At 35.1% G+C, this 17440-nt stretch overlaps 1 protein-coding gene across 4 annotated transcripts in view; it reads left to right on the top strand.

Annotated features, from left to right (window-relative positions):
• ZMAT4 (zinc finger matrin-type 4) overlaps positions 1–17440 on the top strand; it is an 803377-nt gene that overhangs the window by 325433 nt on the left and 460504 nt on the right. For all 4 annotated transcript variants that reach the window (XM_051975573.1, XM_051975570.1, XM_051975571.1 and 1 more), the window contains one exon: positions 8064–8220. In XM_051975573.1, coding sequence (XP_051831533.1) covers positions 8064–8220 — 157 coding nt within the window. The remainder of the gene's footprint in view (positions 1–8063; positions 8221–17440) is intronic.

Here is a 17440-nt window from a genome sequence, read left to right as displayed (position 1 = left end):
GAGATGCTTAAGAATAGGGATTGTTTTTCTTATTTTTTCTTTGTATCCTTAGTCCTAAGCACCAAGCACAGGAATAGTGCCTGTGATATAGGAAGTATTTCATAAATACTTGTTAACTTCCTAAAAATTTCTTGGCTTGGACTTGGGAGGACAGAGTCTTGTCATGAGATCATTCCATTTGCATTAGTTTAAAAAGAGATTGGTTTCTTAATTTTTTTCTTTTCGCCTTTCTTTCATGGAATTACTGGGACTCTCCTCACACTCCTAAATCCTAATCAGGAACCACTAAATTCTGACTTTCAGTGGAAGTATATGATATGTTGCATATTTTTGTTCATGCCAACATTTCATGAGCAATGATGGTTTTAAAGTGAATCACCATGGTTTTAAAAGACGGTTTTGTATATGGTTTTGGTCAACCATTGGTTGACCATTTGGTCAACTACAATGGTCTTGATCACCATTCTTGTGAATCACCCCAAAATTTAGAATCTGTCCTTCTATTCCTAGAAGGGAGATTTATTTGGTAGCAATAACTTCAATGCTTAACTTACAAGAAAAATGTTTCAACTTTCAATCTAACTTCCTATCCAGAGAAAATTTTCTGCACTGAAGAGAGAACGAATTCCCATGTCCTCTCCTATACAATTGAAGATATACCAAGGGACTAAACTTATAATGTGAGTGAGCAAAATACTTACACTTTGCTCTCTCTTATTGCCATGATTTATTAAGACAGTATATGTCCAATGATAATGAAGGAGGAGTCTATGAATCTCAGTACAGTGTCTTTCCAAGCTGGGATTCCATGTACTCAGTGTCTATGTGGTATAATAAGGACTCATCAGAATGTTTGCTTGAGACCTGTACAGCAAATACTGAGTATGTTTCCATTCTGAGTAGCACTATAAAGCAGGAGCAGAGTCAAAGGATAGGCTAAGTTGGATATTGTGGGGAAAGGATACACTCCAGAGAGAGATGCAAATGATATTGATTACTAGTGACCCACTATGAGTTCTTTATGTATTTTCCATATTAGTTTATGGGCTCCTAAGAGTCTTTTGCATTTTCTGCAGAGTGAAATAAATACCATCCTGTGAACAATTTGTTCACATTGTTGCATTTGTTACCCTGGGTGCTTCTATGGAAGCTTTAGACCTTGCTATAACTATTTTCAGAAATCTAGAAATGAACTAAATAAAAACTATATTTGGAGATCTCTGAAGGTAAACTTTGAATGAGAGCTACATGAATCAAAGAGGAGTGATCTATTAGGTCCAGCTATAGAAAGAAACTTATACAAGTTCATAGTTTGGGCACCCTGACTTACAGTTTTATAAATGTGAACTATGATAATGATCTTATGATGATGAAGTTGAAGATGATCTGAGTTTGACATATACTTTGACTCAATAATAAAAGTTGGCATTTCTATGATGCTTCACAAAGTGCTTTATTATACATTTCTTCGTTTGATCTTCACCACCATCCTATGAAGTAGATAATACAAATAATACTGTCCTCATTTTACAGTAAAGACATAAAGCTTCTGAGAAATTAAGTAGCTTTTCCAGCTAGTAAGTGGTTGTCAGTCAATCAAGAAGTATTTGAAGTGCTTATTATATGCCAGGTACTGGATTGAGCACTGGGGATACAAATAAAGGCCAAAAACAAAAATAAAAAATAAAACAATCCTCCAGTCTTGCTTTGAAGGAGCTTATAATTTAATGGAGGACTCAACACATACTTTATTTGAGAACAACCCCTGTTTATATTGAAGCCCAGCCACTGACACTAAATCAACAGATGTGTTTCATTCTCTTAGCAAGCTTACAGTAGACATTCATACTCTCTTCAAGGATTCTTAAGCTGGAAGAGAGACACATACAAAAATATATATAAGCACAGAGAAAGAGAGAGACAGAGCTAGAGAGAAACAGAGAACAATAGACAGAGAAAGATTCAGAGAAACACACAGAGAAGACAGACAAAGAGAGAAACAGACAGACAGACAGACAGAGGAACACATATACAATAACAGAAAAAGAGAGACAAAGAGGGGAGAGAGAGAGAGAGAGAGAGAGAAAGAAATTGGAGTGGGAGGAGAATGAACCTGGAGTCAGGAAGAGCTGACATTTACTAGCCTCAGACATTTACTAGCAAAGTGACTCTGACTAAGTCATTTAGCCCTCTTTTTTATTTTAATTTCCTCATCTGTAAAATGGTGATGCTCATATCAACAGGGCTTTTTTTCAAAACTTTAAAACACCATATAGATATTATTATTATCATTATTATTATTAACTAGGCTGGGTATTCGAAAAATATTACTGATTTTAACATAATTGTTTTTCTTAATTTTATATATTGCATTTTATGCATTTAAATCATTATTCTGAGAAAAGGTCAAACAGGATTCACCAGACTATCAAAGGAGTCCATGACACACACACAAAATCTATAGGGAGATAAAAAAAATCTGAAATTAAAGTTCATTGTCATGTGACTTATCATCTTGATAGGAAGATTCTCTTAATTAGTCCATTACATAGAATTTTAAGATTTATGAAGTTCTTTCCTCAACATAAACCTATGAAATAGTAAGAATGTAACTCTCTCTTTTACAGATAAGAAAAATGAGCCTCAGAGACATTAAACTACTAGTGTCAGAGTTGATATTTTGTTCCCAGTAAAAGAAAATTCAAATGTTTCTTTGATTATTGTACTTCTGCATGGACTCAGCCCTATAGTAGGCACTAAAGTAGATACCAAAACACTGTATGATGTCTTTTCCCTGCCTTTCAGGAACTTTATACTCATACTAAGGAAATAAGACCAACACATGTGAAACAACTATGAAATATAGTCCAACTGGCCACTGTTGCCAACGAAAATGTGTTGCTACAAGTAGCGAATAATAGGGATGATTTCATAAAGTAGGAGTAAATGAGTAGCCCTAGCTAAATGGTGGAGGTGATTATCTAGGTCTTTGACATATGTGGAGAAAAGATGGGTAGAAGTATAATGAGAACAGTGCAGGAGCGGAAAAACTGAATACATGAAGGTCTAAGGATTGTGTGTGTGGAATGCAGCCCAGGGAGAGGTTGCTGCAGGAGATCTTGTACAGGAAAGTACTGGGTTGTAACAGTGGATATTGGTCCCTGCACTGAAACCATATGATGAACATCATGAGGAGATAGAACACTTGGTTTGAAATCAAGAGACCAGGTTTTGAATTCTGCCATTGCCAGTTACTATCCTTGAGGCTATGGACAAGTCACACCCTTCCTCTCACTGTTTTCTTATGTAAAAAATGGCGGAGAAAATACTGATATTACCAACCTCACAGATTGATCAAAGCATTGTAAACTATGCAGAGCCATGAAAATGCACATTATTTTTCTAACACCTAACTCATCATTCTGTATTTAGCATGCTTCCAATAAACATTTAGGGTAGTGAATCTAAGAGAATAATTTCTGAAAGGTCACTAGGGTCCAGAAATGAAGAAGAGAGAAATATGACATAGTGATAGAGGGCTAGTCTGTTGGTCTTTGAGTCAAGAAGATGTGGGCTCAAATACTTTCTTTGACAGGTATAAGCTGTGTGACTCTAGGTGACATAGAGCACCCCAGGTAACTCTAAAAATAGATGAGGGGCAAATCTGGATTGATAGAGGGAATTTCTCCCTGGAAGATTCCCACTCCTAGATAAAAGGCAGTTACAGATTCCCCTTCTCCAGTACTACCCCTTCCCCCAGAAAAACTTAAAACAAACCAAAATGCCGAAGTGAAGGAGAAAAGAATTCCATTGTTCTTGGTTGCAGGTTTTTCTGGTGATGAAAGAACAATTACTGTGTTCTTGTTGAAACAGGCAATAATGCAAGAAGCAATAAGGCCTATAAAGCCAGAATTAGCACATTTATTGGGTATTTCTTCTTCAGCTGTCCTTGTTCTCTGGGTGCCCTTATTTCTAGCCTCAGCAGGTGGTGTTAGACTGCTCTTGCTTTCAGGTGTGTTTGGTGAGCTGCTGTCCAGGATTATAGGTCACCCAGAAGGAAGCTTTGTTATTCAATTAATATGCATCTTGAAATCTACAATAGAAAATAAAAAAACAGTCAGGTTGTGCTGGAACCATCCTGAGCTGACTCTTGCAAAACAATTATTAATTTTTCATTGTGAACATTACCATTTCAGATATTATCAAATACTACAAATTAGGGCTTGATTTATTGTTTTGTTGATTGTCTAGATTTTAAAAAGTGATAAAGAAAATATTACTGATTACACATTTTTTTATTTTTCTCAATTACATGTAAACAGAATACTTTAACATTTATTTTTTAAAGTTTTAAGTCCCAAATTCATTCCATCTGTCCTACTCTCCCTCTCCTTGAGAAGATTATATATGAAAAAATATTTTCATATTAGCCATTTGGTCATGCAGCTTCCAATTGAAACCTTCTATATGGTGATGTGCATTATTTCATGGGACAACCCATTCCATTTTGTGTCATTTAATTGTTGGGGGTGGGGGCGACATGTTTGCTCTTGTTAAATATTTGAAGGATTGTCTTGTAAGAGAGGGATTAAATTTATATTCTTGAGTCCCAAATGACAAAGCAAAGGACAATGCAATGAGTAAAAAGACACAAAAAACAGAGGTGTAAAAAGACAGATTTTGGCTTAAAAGAAGAAAAACTCAGGGGCAGCTAGGTGGTGCAGGAGATAGAGCACCAGCCCTGAAGTCAGGAGGACCTAAGTTCAAATGTGGTCTCAAACATTTAACATTTCCTAACTGTGTGACCTTGGGCAAGTCACTTAACCTTAGTTGCCTCAGGAAAAGAGAGAGGGAGAGGGAGAGGAAGAAGGAAAAGGAGAGGGAGAGGAAGAAGGAAAAGGATAGGGAGAAGGAGAGAAATAGGGAGAGGGAAAGGAAAAAAGAGAGGGAGAGGGAGAGAGAAGAAAAATTCCTTAAGTCTTTTCTTCTCTAGACTAATCATCTCCCAGTAGGGATACAAAGTTCAGGAAACTGAGAGATCTAAAGCTTTATTTCAGTTACAGAGAAAAAGTAGTTGCTACATTTGACACACTTGGGCTGCTGGCTTATTAGATAAAGGGGAATTTTAGGTAAAATGATCTAGAGAGTGATTTGTGCGGCTACCCCACCCCTACCCCATATGGTTAGGACATTTTCTTTGTATTCCTCAGATAGTGATTTTCTACCACTTTCAGCATTGAGAACATAAGAACACTTACCTGTGTTCTATCTGGACATAATGTTGAGAAAGAAATGAATAGTGAGTAGGGAAAAGATAGTAGTTAAAATAAGGTCTCAGCCAGAGCCTTTAAAAATGTTTTTTCTTTTTGACCAAACTCCTACCTTGGACATTATGTATGATGTGAAAAAAAAAAAAGAAATATGTTGATTTAACAGGTATACACACAATTTACTCATATATATATATATGTATGTATATATTGTATTCAGGTGTGTATTTACATAGATAGACACATATATACATATTTACATATATAAACTCATCTCTATAGTTTATGTATAATGTATACATAAAACACATGAGAATAGATTAGCTATAAAATGTATATACACTTATATTAATTATAATGTCAATTGATTAATTGTTGCTTTGTCAAAGAAATACTCAAGATATACAATGTGACTTGAAATATCTTGGGTTTTCCCAAATTATCCAGGTAAATTCTCAATGGTATTTATAGCTGTGCAATTCTAAGGAGGTCATTTTCTCTCTCTGGGCTTCAGTTCCCTTATCTGTTAAGTGAAGGATTATACCATATTTACTCTAAAGTCCTTTTCACCTTGAGCATTCCAAGACCTTACAATCTTAGATGGTTTGCCAGATCCTACCAAGACAGAAAGGTTTCAGAGACAGATTGTCTCTTGTTTCAATAGCTGAGTGCAGCTCTCTACTGGATATCTCTAATGTTTCTTCTACTTTCTGCCAGAACTCTCCAAAGTTGCTGTTGGCTTTGCTGTTTGTCTCAGCTGCCATCTGCTGGTCTTTGGTTTCTATTTGTCAGTAGGCATGGTATTAGTAAGTTAGTCAACAAGCACTTATTGAGTACTTACAATATGCAGTAAGTCAGGATCCCAAATATGTCAAATGTGGCAGCTACTTTAGATCATGAATTCTCAATCTAAGGGCCATTAAGACATTAGGGGGTGGTCCCATGGATAGAGTTCAGATGGTCTCTGACTTTGGATGGGAGAAAATAGATTTATTTTAATATAATTGATTTTCTTTGTAATACTGTGTATTTTATAAATTTTAAAAGAGTATTTGCAGAAAAGTTCCATATGAGTTGATAAAATCTGGTAGTCTACACCAGACTGCCAAAGAGATCCATGGCACAAAAAAGTTAAGAATTATAATATAAGAGACCTTTCAGATGTTACTATTTGTCCATAATATTGTTTTAATTTTATCAGACACCAAAAGTAATGAAGAATTTCTTAAATTAAGTTTTTTATCTCTCAAAAAAATTGACCTAACTACACAGGAAAAAAAATTAAGTGAATGAAAAATTCTTATTGTTAAGACTATGATAAGCACTTAGATGTACAACCTATAAAGTTGATATCTAAAATCAATACTGCAAATTGATCATGAATCAGCCTGAGGAGTGAATAGGAAGAGGAAAATTTTGCTTTGGGAAAGCATAAGCTTCTTTTAATGACCCCAAATTCTCTCTGAATCAAAAACATATCTTTTTTAACACTGTCTTTCTTCTGATAATATTATTGGAATGTGTGAAATAGAATGCTAACATGTTGGAAGAAAATAGAGTTAAGAATCAACCAAAGTGCAATGGAGAAGCTCATAGTGGGCATGAGTAGGCCATAGAACATTACAAGGAAATAATTGCTTTGAAGAAATAATGTAAAAGGTTGTCATCATAGAAATGTATACTCGAAAAATGAGAGTGAGTGCATGATAATCAAGAGACTGCAAACATGCTCCATTAGTATACTAATGACTTCAAGAGAATGTGATAAAGGTCTTCATAGAAGATTGGGTAAGATAACATCTATGGGACTTTCACAGGATGGAAAAGCATAGGGAAAATGTATTTTTCCAGTATTGAAATAATGGATAAAGCAAGCCAAACTAAGTAGAATTGTTCTGACAAGTACCCCACTAAGTGAGACTGGTTGGCTTAGCAGGGGAGTGAAATATTGAATATGCACCAATTTGCAGATATCTGCAAAAAACTCAAGCCATGGTTAAAATCTAAAATTGAATATGCTGGATTGGTGTTTGTAGTACTATTTTCCTTTATTGTACTAGATACAGCATTTTCCATAAACATCTGTCCCATTTTTCTTCTAATATGTGACCATTGTCATTAAAAACAAAAGAAAATTTGAAAAAAGAAATAGCAGATTGTGAGTCAGAGGGCTCAGGTCAGTTCCTGACTCTGCCACTTCCTTACCTGGATAACTTTGGGCAAACACTGACTTTTTCTGGACCTTATTTTTTCCATCTATAAAATGAGGGGATTAATGAAATAATTCCCAAGATCCTTTTCAGCACCTGATCCTTGGAATGTGTTGTGAGACAAGGTAGTAATCAGTAATAATTCCTGACATTTATAAGGCACTTTGATGTTTGCAAAGCATTTTACCTATATCATCTCTTTTGAGCCCTATAGCATATGGGCAGGGTAGCTATGATAATCTCCATTTGGCACATTGGGAAACTGAACATCAGAGGGGTTAAGCAGCTTGCTTGCACAATGTTAGTAAATACGAGGCCTGGATTAAAAGCCCACGTTTTCTAACCACTAGTCTTGTATTGCACACTGTCTTTCAAAAAGATTGCAGGAGAGAAGTAAAGCTGTTAAGCTTTTGCTAAACCAGTCTTGTGCTACATTTCAGATGCAAAGGAAAGGTGGGGGCAGGAGGAAAGCTTAGTTTTGCTGATAGGTTGTAGTTGAGTGATTTCTTCTGCAGCCTCATGGTCCCGGAGCCTTCTTTGTTTTCCCTCTAACATTTTTGTTTCTTTTCTTCTTTCCTTGCAGGGAAGCGATGATGACATGGTGGATAAAAACAAGTGTTGTACCCTCTGTAACATGTCTTTTACATCAGCAGTGGTGGCTGACTCACATTATCAAGGGAAAATCCATGCCAAAAGGTTAAAATTGTTGCTAGGAGAACAACCCCCGGTAAAGGCCACAGGTAGGTCTATGAACAATAACCATCAAGAGAGACTGGAAATAGCACAATGTGTACAGCTCCTTAATTAAAACCCACCATTTGCAAGTACAATTGGTTGGAGCACCAATTATTGATGTACCTTTTTAAAAATAATAATAATAAATGGCTAGATAAGGAACCAAGTTAAATAATCACCACGGTTCTTTCTTCTAGCTGTCATAACAACCTTCAAAAGTTGCAGAAGTTCATTATATCATTTTGCTTTATTTTGATTCATGGCTTAGCAGCATAGCTCAGCTCTCTTTTCCATGCTAGGAAATGGCTTGTGTCTTAGAAGACAGTCTCCAGAAGACTGGAAAGAACTCTGAATTGGGAGTTAGCAGACCTACATTTGAACTCTGATTCAGTCACTTGATGGATATCTATATTATCTGGAACAAATCACTGTGGGGCTCAGTTTCCTCATTTCTAAAATGAAAAGATAGTCTTCTCAGATTTCTTTCAGCTCTAAATCTATGATGCTTTATGTATAAATGGGAAATTTTGATTTTTAGATGTTCTTTATCAGCTATATATTTATAAATATGTACACATATAGGCACCTATGCCTTAATATAATTAATTATTATTAATATAATTATATAATAATTCCTATTTGTAAATTACAATGAAGCATTTTTTATTTTGAATTTAAGGGTTACTATAATTCTTCATAGAATGTAAATTCTTAGTTGTATGGCTGTATTTGCGATTTTGACAGTCATAATAAGATTAGTTTATTTTCATATTTAAAAAATAAAATGTTAGAGAAACTTAATTTAGCTTTGACATGATGGACAAACTTCTGGAATTTCAATTTAATCCAATGAACCTTTATAAAATATCTTCTTATTTCTGTAAGGCTTTGCTATGTGATGGATATGAACAGCCGACAATAAAAGGCCCCCTGATCTCAAGAAACTATTTTCTACATGAGGAGGTATATCAAGTAAACAGACAAGATGCATGATAATTTAAGGAAGAGGAAAACACTAGCCACTAGGGGCATTGAGAAAGGTTTCTCATAATAGATGATTTATTAGCTGAGTCTCAAAGGAAATCAGAGAGATCTAGGCACAAATCATCCTGTTGACACATATTATCAATCAAACAATCAATAAAAATTTATTAGCACTGAAACCACATTCCAGGTACTGTGCTAAAGATACAAAAGAAGACAAAAGAGAGTTTTTGCCTTCAAGGAGTTCACAATCTGAGATCTGCACAACTCATTTAATTTCTCAATGCCTCAGGAATACTACCTAGTATTTTTCTAGTAAGCCTTAGAATTATTATTTGTAACATTTATTATATGGGTTGATCCAATCAAACAACATTTATTAAGCACTTACTGTGTATTAGGCTTTGTATTGAGTGCCGAAGATTCAAGCTGCCTTTAAGGAGCTTACAGTCTAATGTAGAGGGAATTCCCATGGTAGGAGTCCTATGGACACAGAAAAGCAGAGATCCTTCACATTTTTGCCATTTGTCTAACTATGGATCCAGAATCAGATAATCTGAGTTCAGATGCAAATTCTGCTTCATTACCTGAGTAATCTTGGACAAGCCATCCATGATTGGACCTTAGTGTTCCTGTCTTTAAAATTTAGTTTGGGTTGATTGTTATCTGTTGTTCCTTCCAGCTCTAAATTCTACATTCCTGGGTATACTCTAATCTAACTCTGATTCTGTGAAATAGTGCTTCTGTTGCAGAATAATGAGACTATAGTGAAGTTAAAACAATGTGGAATTGCTTTGTAATCCTCTAAAGAGGTGGAAAATATTTCATAATTATTGCTAGTGGCAGGTTAGTTACCCTTACAGAGGAATTAAAGTTTAGTTTCACATTTTACCTCAGTATCTAATGAGTTGTGCATAAATTATCAGCATAATTAAATGGCCATTTAAAAGGGAAAAAAGATTATAGATTTTAGAGTCTAAGATACTGCTAACTTTTTTTTCCTTGCTAGTATCTCTTTTAAGAAAGTCGGACTCACTGCTAGGCCAAACATGACAGATAGTTGTTCTCTGGCTATGCCTAAAACTTTTCTGCCTCTGATTTTTTTTATTTGTTTCATCATTTTTAATTATTTTTATCTTTCCATTCATTCATTTATCTACCCATTCATTCAAGCGTTTATTAATTTATTATTTCCTGTATCTGATCAATCGATATGCATTTATTAAGCACCTACCTTGGGGTATTATGAGACATTATGATAAACGTTGGGGACACAAAGAAAAAGAAAAAAAGTAATGTCTGACTTCAAGGAGCTTACATTCTAATAGGAGAAGAAACATACATAAATCAAAATATACAAGATCAATATACAGAGTAAATGGAAGGTTACATTAGAAAGAATGAAACTAGAAATTGGGAGGGCCTCTTAGAAGAAATGGTATTTTTGTTGTGTATCTTTCATTCCCAAAGAAGACAAGGACATCAAGATGATATCATGACTTGGAATCAAATTAGATTTAAGTAAAGAAGGAGTGTGCAAGGTCACCAGCCTCATTTTCTTCATTGGAGCCATTTGGGTCCAATGGCAAGATAAAGATAAGGAGGACTGGAGATTGACCCAAAAGTAGTAGGAAATCTTGGCCTTTTTAAAATTTATTTTTATGTCTTATTTTTAATAGTATTTTGTTTTTAATAGTATTTTTATTTTTTATTTTATTTTCCCAATTACATGTCAAAACAATTTTTAGTATTCATTTTTACAAGATTTTGAGTTACAATTTTTCTCTCTTCCTGCCTTCTTACAAAAACAGTAAGCAATTTGAGAAGTGGTATTTGAATTAAATCTTAAAAGAAGTCAGAAATTTCAGCACCAGCAGTTTGTACCAGTGGTACCAGCAGTTTGTGTGAGAGAATATTCCAAATAGAGGTATCAAGATGGTGGATAGAGGTTCTTATGCAAACAACAGAAAACAGACCAGAATGACTGAATTATATTGGGTTTGTGAAAATGAGTAGAATGTCAGAAGAATGAAAAAGTAAGAAGGCCACAGGTTGTTAAGAGCTTTGAATGCCCAAAAAAAAAGGGGGGGGGGGACTTTATATTTAGTACTGCTGGTAATAGGAAATCACCTAATTTATTGACTAGAGGTGATGTGATTAGAACTACATTCTAAGAAAACTAGAATCTGAAAGGAAGATTGATTACAAGTAGTAGAAGACTGAGGTAGGGAGACCAATTAGGAGCCTATTACTGTAATTCAAGTGAGAAGGCTCCAAACTCAGGCAGAAGATAAGTGAAAAGGGAAAAAAAAAAATGTATGAGAAAGATTATATAGAAAAAAATTATAAAATTTGTCAATTAGATCTGTGGAGTGAACGAGAAAGAGAAAGCTAAGATGACTCTAAAGCTTCAAACCTGAGTAGCTGGAAGGGTAGGGATGCTCATGATATTAATAAGGAAGTTTAGAAGAGGGTAGAGTTTGCTGGCCGATAATGATGAAATTTTCTTGGATATGTTGTATTTAAGATGCTTTTAAGACATCTAGATTCAAGTCTCAGGCTTTTTTTTTTTTTTTTTTTTTTGGTGACATAGGATTGAGCAGGATTGAAATCAGGGTTGATAAATAGATTTAAGAAGTATCTGAATAAAGATGATAATCAAATCCATGGAAGCTGATGAGATCGCCATGTGAGAAAGTATAGCTATGTAACATATGTTTTCTGAGTCAGACTGCTACTTTTCCTCCTTGAGGGGTCAGGATATCATCTTTACTGCCATTAATTCATTCCTCCATTCCAGATGTGTTTCCTCAAATGGTCACAATAAATGACTAAAGACTCAGTTTTATTTTACCAATTTAATATCAATTATCCTTTGCCTTGATATATTTACTTAAAGATATAACAAAAATAGAACTATATTTTCCCCAACATCTCAAGGGGATATCATCTCAGTCTCAGAGGAGAGTAGGCTCAGACTTGACCCAGTTTGTACATAGCATTGGTCCCACCAAGCTCAAATTCAAATATAGCATTGCTTCTGGATAAGTCATTTTAAATACTGATTGACTAGGTTCTAAAATAACCCCATCAAACCCCATCAAACCCCATCAAACCCAATCAAAAGAATTTGATTCTGGCTCATTTGGTACCAATGTTGATCTGGTTACAAAATTTGTCATTGAAATCAGTTTGTTACTAAAAAAAAATTGTTACTGAAATCCAGGATTCTTAGACTTCAAGTAGCCTGATTTCCTGACCTTTCAAAATTCACAAGGTTATTCTCTCTAGATTAATATTGCCTAAAACAAAAGAACAAATGCCAAAACTAAGACCCATATTCACTAAGCTACATGTCCTCAGATGGAGAGGGCCCAAGGTTTGTCTCTTTCAAAGATACCATTGACCAAAAAGAAGGTAACCAAAGAGAAAAAATAGGCTTTTATTCAGCCAGTTAGTACCTTTGGTATATACGTCCAAACAATCAAGAAAGCTGTTCTTGGTTAGGTGGTTAGTAGACCAGTAGTCTAAAAAACATCTATGAGTTCTACAAAGTCTTTCCAGTCCAAAACATTCATTATATGCAATCACAATTTCTCCATCTTTTTTTCCTTCTATTTTTTAAGAATTTTATTTTTCTATGTGAAAATTGTAAACAGTGGTATTCTTTGTATGTTCATAAAGACTGGGCTCAATGGCCAGTGCTTCATTCTAAGAGAGAAAAGAGGAGATAGTCCTAGACACCCAGATATTTTAAAAATTAACAATAAAATCCATTTTCTCCCTCTTATTTCCTCTATTAGAAAAACAACAACAACAACAACAACAAAAACTCTTGTAACAAATGGATAGATTCAAGCAAAACAAATTCCTTTGCTACACTGGTTATGTATAAAAAGCATATTGTTCAATCTACATACTGAATCCATTAGTTTTTTGTTTTGGTTTGAGATTTTTTTTTTTTGGCATTTGGAGATAGGATTGATATTAGGTCCCCTGCAGCAGGGGCATGAAGTGTTCCTTAGTATTGCATGGATGAAGATTCATCAAAAAAAAAATCCCAAGAATAAAAATACAACAAATAATTTCTTGATATTCTATTTTATAATAATGATTTGGTTAAAGACTATAGTTTTTTCAAAGGTTGATATAATAAAGTCTTATATATATGAAAATTGGAAATGAAATGTTTGTTTTATAAGCATACAATAGCATAAGATAATACTAATAGTTTATATTTCTATATCACTGTAAAATGATTTGTTCATAACAATCCTGTTAGATACTAGTACTGATACAACTATTAGTATCCCCATTTTATAGATGAGGAAACAGGTTCAGAAAATTTAAGTGACATTGTGATGAACATGTACCCATTTGATCAAGGCTATATTTTACTTCAGCAAAAGATTCTTAGCATCCACAAAGAAGCTACTCCATTTGATCTATAAAATAGACACTGGAAAACAAATGTCACCTCAAATATTTCCTTTGTATGTTTAAGCAGCCCTTTTGTTTTCTATGGCTAAACTCAACATTTATGCTAAGCTTAGGTTTTGGAAGTAGTGAGAGAATAAGAAGAACAATGTTTTGTTTATAGTCTCTATTAGCAAGTGCTAAAGTTATTATTTTTTTAAAATTTCACTTCATGATAAAAATAGTGCTCTGTGAATTTAAATACAACCTCAACACAACAAAATACCAGTTTGTTTTCATGAATTCAAACACCCTCAGAGCTAGAAAATGTTCCCAGGGTAATGTGGGAGTTGCTGTCAATAAATTAAGTCTTATTTGAATGTAACTGAAGCTCACAGTGCCCACACATATTCATCATCACAGAATTGGTTGGAGCACTCTGCCTCATGGCTTGGCCATCCCATCTGTTGAACTGTCCTTAGATTTTGGCCAATTTGGGGATCTTTCTATCTTTGCATTGACTTAATCTGGATAGCATTTGGTCTATCAGTCGACAAATATTTACTATACCCCTACTGTGTGCCAGATAATGTGTTTTTAAGCACCAGGGTTGCAAAGAAACGCAAAAAAGTCCCTGTCCTCAAAGAGTTCACAGTCTACTGGAGAGGGAAGTGGACAAAATGGAATCAGCTATGTACAAATAAGCGAGATACAGGATAAATTAGAGATAATTCAGAAAGAAAAGACACTATCATTAAGGGGGATTGGGAAAGATTTTGTTTAAGCAGCAGAATTTTAGTGGGGATTTGAATGGGAATCTGATTTATCCCAGTTCATTCCAGAATTGGAGAGTATTATTTAAGGAATGACAAGGATGCCAGTATCATTGTACTGTTGCTAGTAGAAGGTATAAAAAAGTTGAACAGGTAGGAGGGGGAAGAGCACATTATGGATGGCTTTGAATGCTAAACAGAGAATTTTATATTTAATGCGAACATAATAAGGGAACATTGGAACTTACTGAGGGGTTACCTGGTCAGACCTGCACTTGAGGAAGATCATTTTGACTGCTGGATAGAGGACTGATTACATCAATGAGACAGAAAGGTTGACTGCAGTTTTGCCGGTTAACTTGATGAGAGTACCAGCCTTTCTCACCCTCTGAGGCTTCCTGTGGCCACCTATAGAGCCAAAGCTAGGCTTAACTTCATAGAAGGTATTTGTAAACTGGACATGATACTACAGCACTGACTATGTTGTCAGAAGGAAGCTCAAGAGAGCTCATTGAGACCTCTCAGATTGACAGCAGTATTGCTCTTGGGAGGATGGTTAGTTGGACAGCATTCTGTTTGCCTATGCATCCCTGTTTTGTGTATTGTTTATATCCCTGGGGAAAGTTCTGGGCATTGAATTGTATTGTATTGCATGCTGTCAGAGATTTGGGGCATAATATAAACCAGAGGATTAGACTGAAATGATGTAATTCCAAAAGCACAGTAACAATTGCTGGTTCTTGACATCTTCTGAGTCTTGCCACGTTCTTTTGGGCAAAGGTGACAGGAAAATAGCAATCAGAAGTCTGAGGTCCCTGAAATCATGTGTGAGGAGGAAAGGGGTTCTATAGTGCTCTGAAACCCATAGAGTTACTGCTGCAATGAGACAAGGTGAAAGTGGGGAATGGAACAGAGGTAGTGATGAGCATGCAGTCTCATGGAAATTCTAAAGAGACTTTATTTTTACTACCACTAATGTAACTCAGCTCTCATTTTTCCCATCTGGCTTATTACAATAGCCTTTTCACTAATCTTTTCAGGTTCCAAACTTGTCCTCCTCCCTCCTTCACCCTGCTTCTCCATCTTAGACATTATTGACATTATTTTTTTAACCAAAGAATAACTCCGATCCTTTCACTCTCCTATCCAAAAATTAAAAAAAAAAACAATAAAAATTAAGAGGTTCCTTGTTGACTTCTACATTAAGAATAGATACTTTAGGGGCATCTAGGTGGAACATTGGGTACGGCACCAGCTCTGGAATCAGGAGAACCTGTTTTGAAATCTAGCCTCAAACTCCTACTAGCTGTTTGGCCCTGAGAAAGTCACTTAACTCTGCCTCAAAAAAGAAAGATAGAAAGAAAGAGAGAAAATAGATACTCTGACCTAGCAGTCAAAGCTTCCCCAAAACCTGATTCCACTTTACCTTGACATGTTTTATTTCCTAAAACATAAACTTGGCTCAGGACGTTTCCCAAAATGTGTTTCATTTTATTCTATCCCTGAGTCTTACTATCGTTCATCTTTTCATTCTCTATTAAATGATACTATTTAATCACTATTAAATTTACTATTAAACACTATTTAAATTACTATTTATTAAAATTATTTACTGCTGTGTAAAATACCATGCTAAGCATGGAGGGAAACACAAATAGAAATAGATGAGCCATGCTTTAGATGGTGTTTTCTTGGCAAAAATGCTGGTCTAGTTTACCATTTCATTCTCCAATGGATTCATGCAATCCGGGATTAAATGACTTGCCCAGAATCACACAACTAAGTGAGGAAGTGATTGCACATTTCCTAATGGACTTATGCCCACCCACTAACTACCTGGATTTGCTGTCAGGTCTTTGTGCTCCATCTACTGTGCTATCTAGCTGACACAAACAGAACTAAAGTAGATCCCTGCCTTCCTGGATCCCACACCTTAGCCATTTCTCTGTCTTGAAGTGTTTTACCTCCCTCCTCTCCTTTTGAAAAGAATCCAAGTATATTTAAATGGCCAACAAAAATACCAGCTTCTCTATAAAATCTTTCTTGACTGCATGCAATCTAGTCTGACTCTGGGAACTTCCTTTATATCTGCTTTTATTGCATTTTCCATTTTCTGACTTATTGTTAACTGAATATTTGTTTTGCTCCTCTTTATTAGATTATGAGAACTTTTAGGACAGGCCTTTTCTTAATTCATTTTCATCCCCTATATTATCTTATATAGAGTTGATCAACCAACAGACATTTATAATTACTTACTACATAAGAGGCCCTGTGCTAAATGCTGAGGATAAAAAAAAAGGCAAAAACAGGCCCAGATCATAGGGATCTAAGATTCTAATGGGGGAAAGTAAATAACTATGTGTATAGATATAGTCAATGGAAATTTATCTTGGGAGGAAGAGACTAGCATCAGGCTGAGGTTTCTTGAGAAGGTAGAATCTAAACTGAGTCTGAAGACTATCGTGGCTAGATTATAGTGTGTTAAGGGAAATAAAAGATGAGAAAAGGAACTGGGTTAAAAAATCTTTAGATTCTGAACTGAAAAAAATTTTATTTTGTTCCTAGAAGTAATAGAAGATCACTAGAGTTTGTATAAATAGGTTTACATGTTCAGTTCTTAACTTTAAGAAAATCACTTCAGCAGCTAAGTGGAGAACATATTACAGTAGAGAGAAACTTGAAGCAGCCCAATTAGAAAGCTATTGCAATATATCATATGAGGTGATGAAGGCCTGTAAAATAGTGATGATGGTGTGAGTAGAAGGAACACTTAGACACTCGATAAATATCTATTGAATTGAAAACACATTCAACCAGCATGAAGTGTTTATCTGGTGAGATGGAAGGATTGGGACAGACTGCAAGCTTTCTCTCTTTCATGTACACTCTTCGGAGGTGTCATGTGGCTTTTTTGTCCCCTAATATCTCTTCCCCTTAATTTCTACTCCATGGTTGATCTTACTATTAATTTAGACAAATTTCACTTAGATATAGAATGGAAGGGGCCCATGTAAGGGGGTCATCCCTATTTCTTACTTCCTCTTTGGTC

This window comes from Antechinus flavipes, chromosome 2 (genome assembly GCF_016432865.1).
Source record: "Antechinus flavipes isolate AdamAnt ecotype Samford, QLD, Australia chromosome 2, AdamAnt_v2, whole genome shotgun sequence".
NCBI classification, from domain to species: domain Eukaryota; kingdom Metazoa; phylum Chordata; class Mammalia; order Dasyuromorphia; family Dasyuridae; genus Antechinus; species Antechinus flavipes.
Note: the sequence above shows the minus strand (reverse complement) of the source record. Positions and strands in the feature narration are given on the sequence as shown.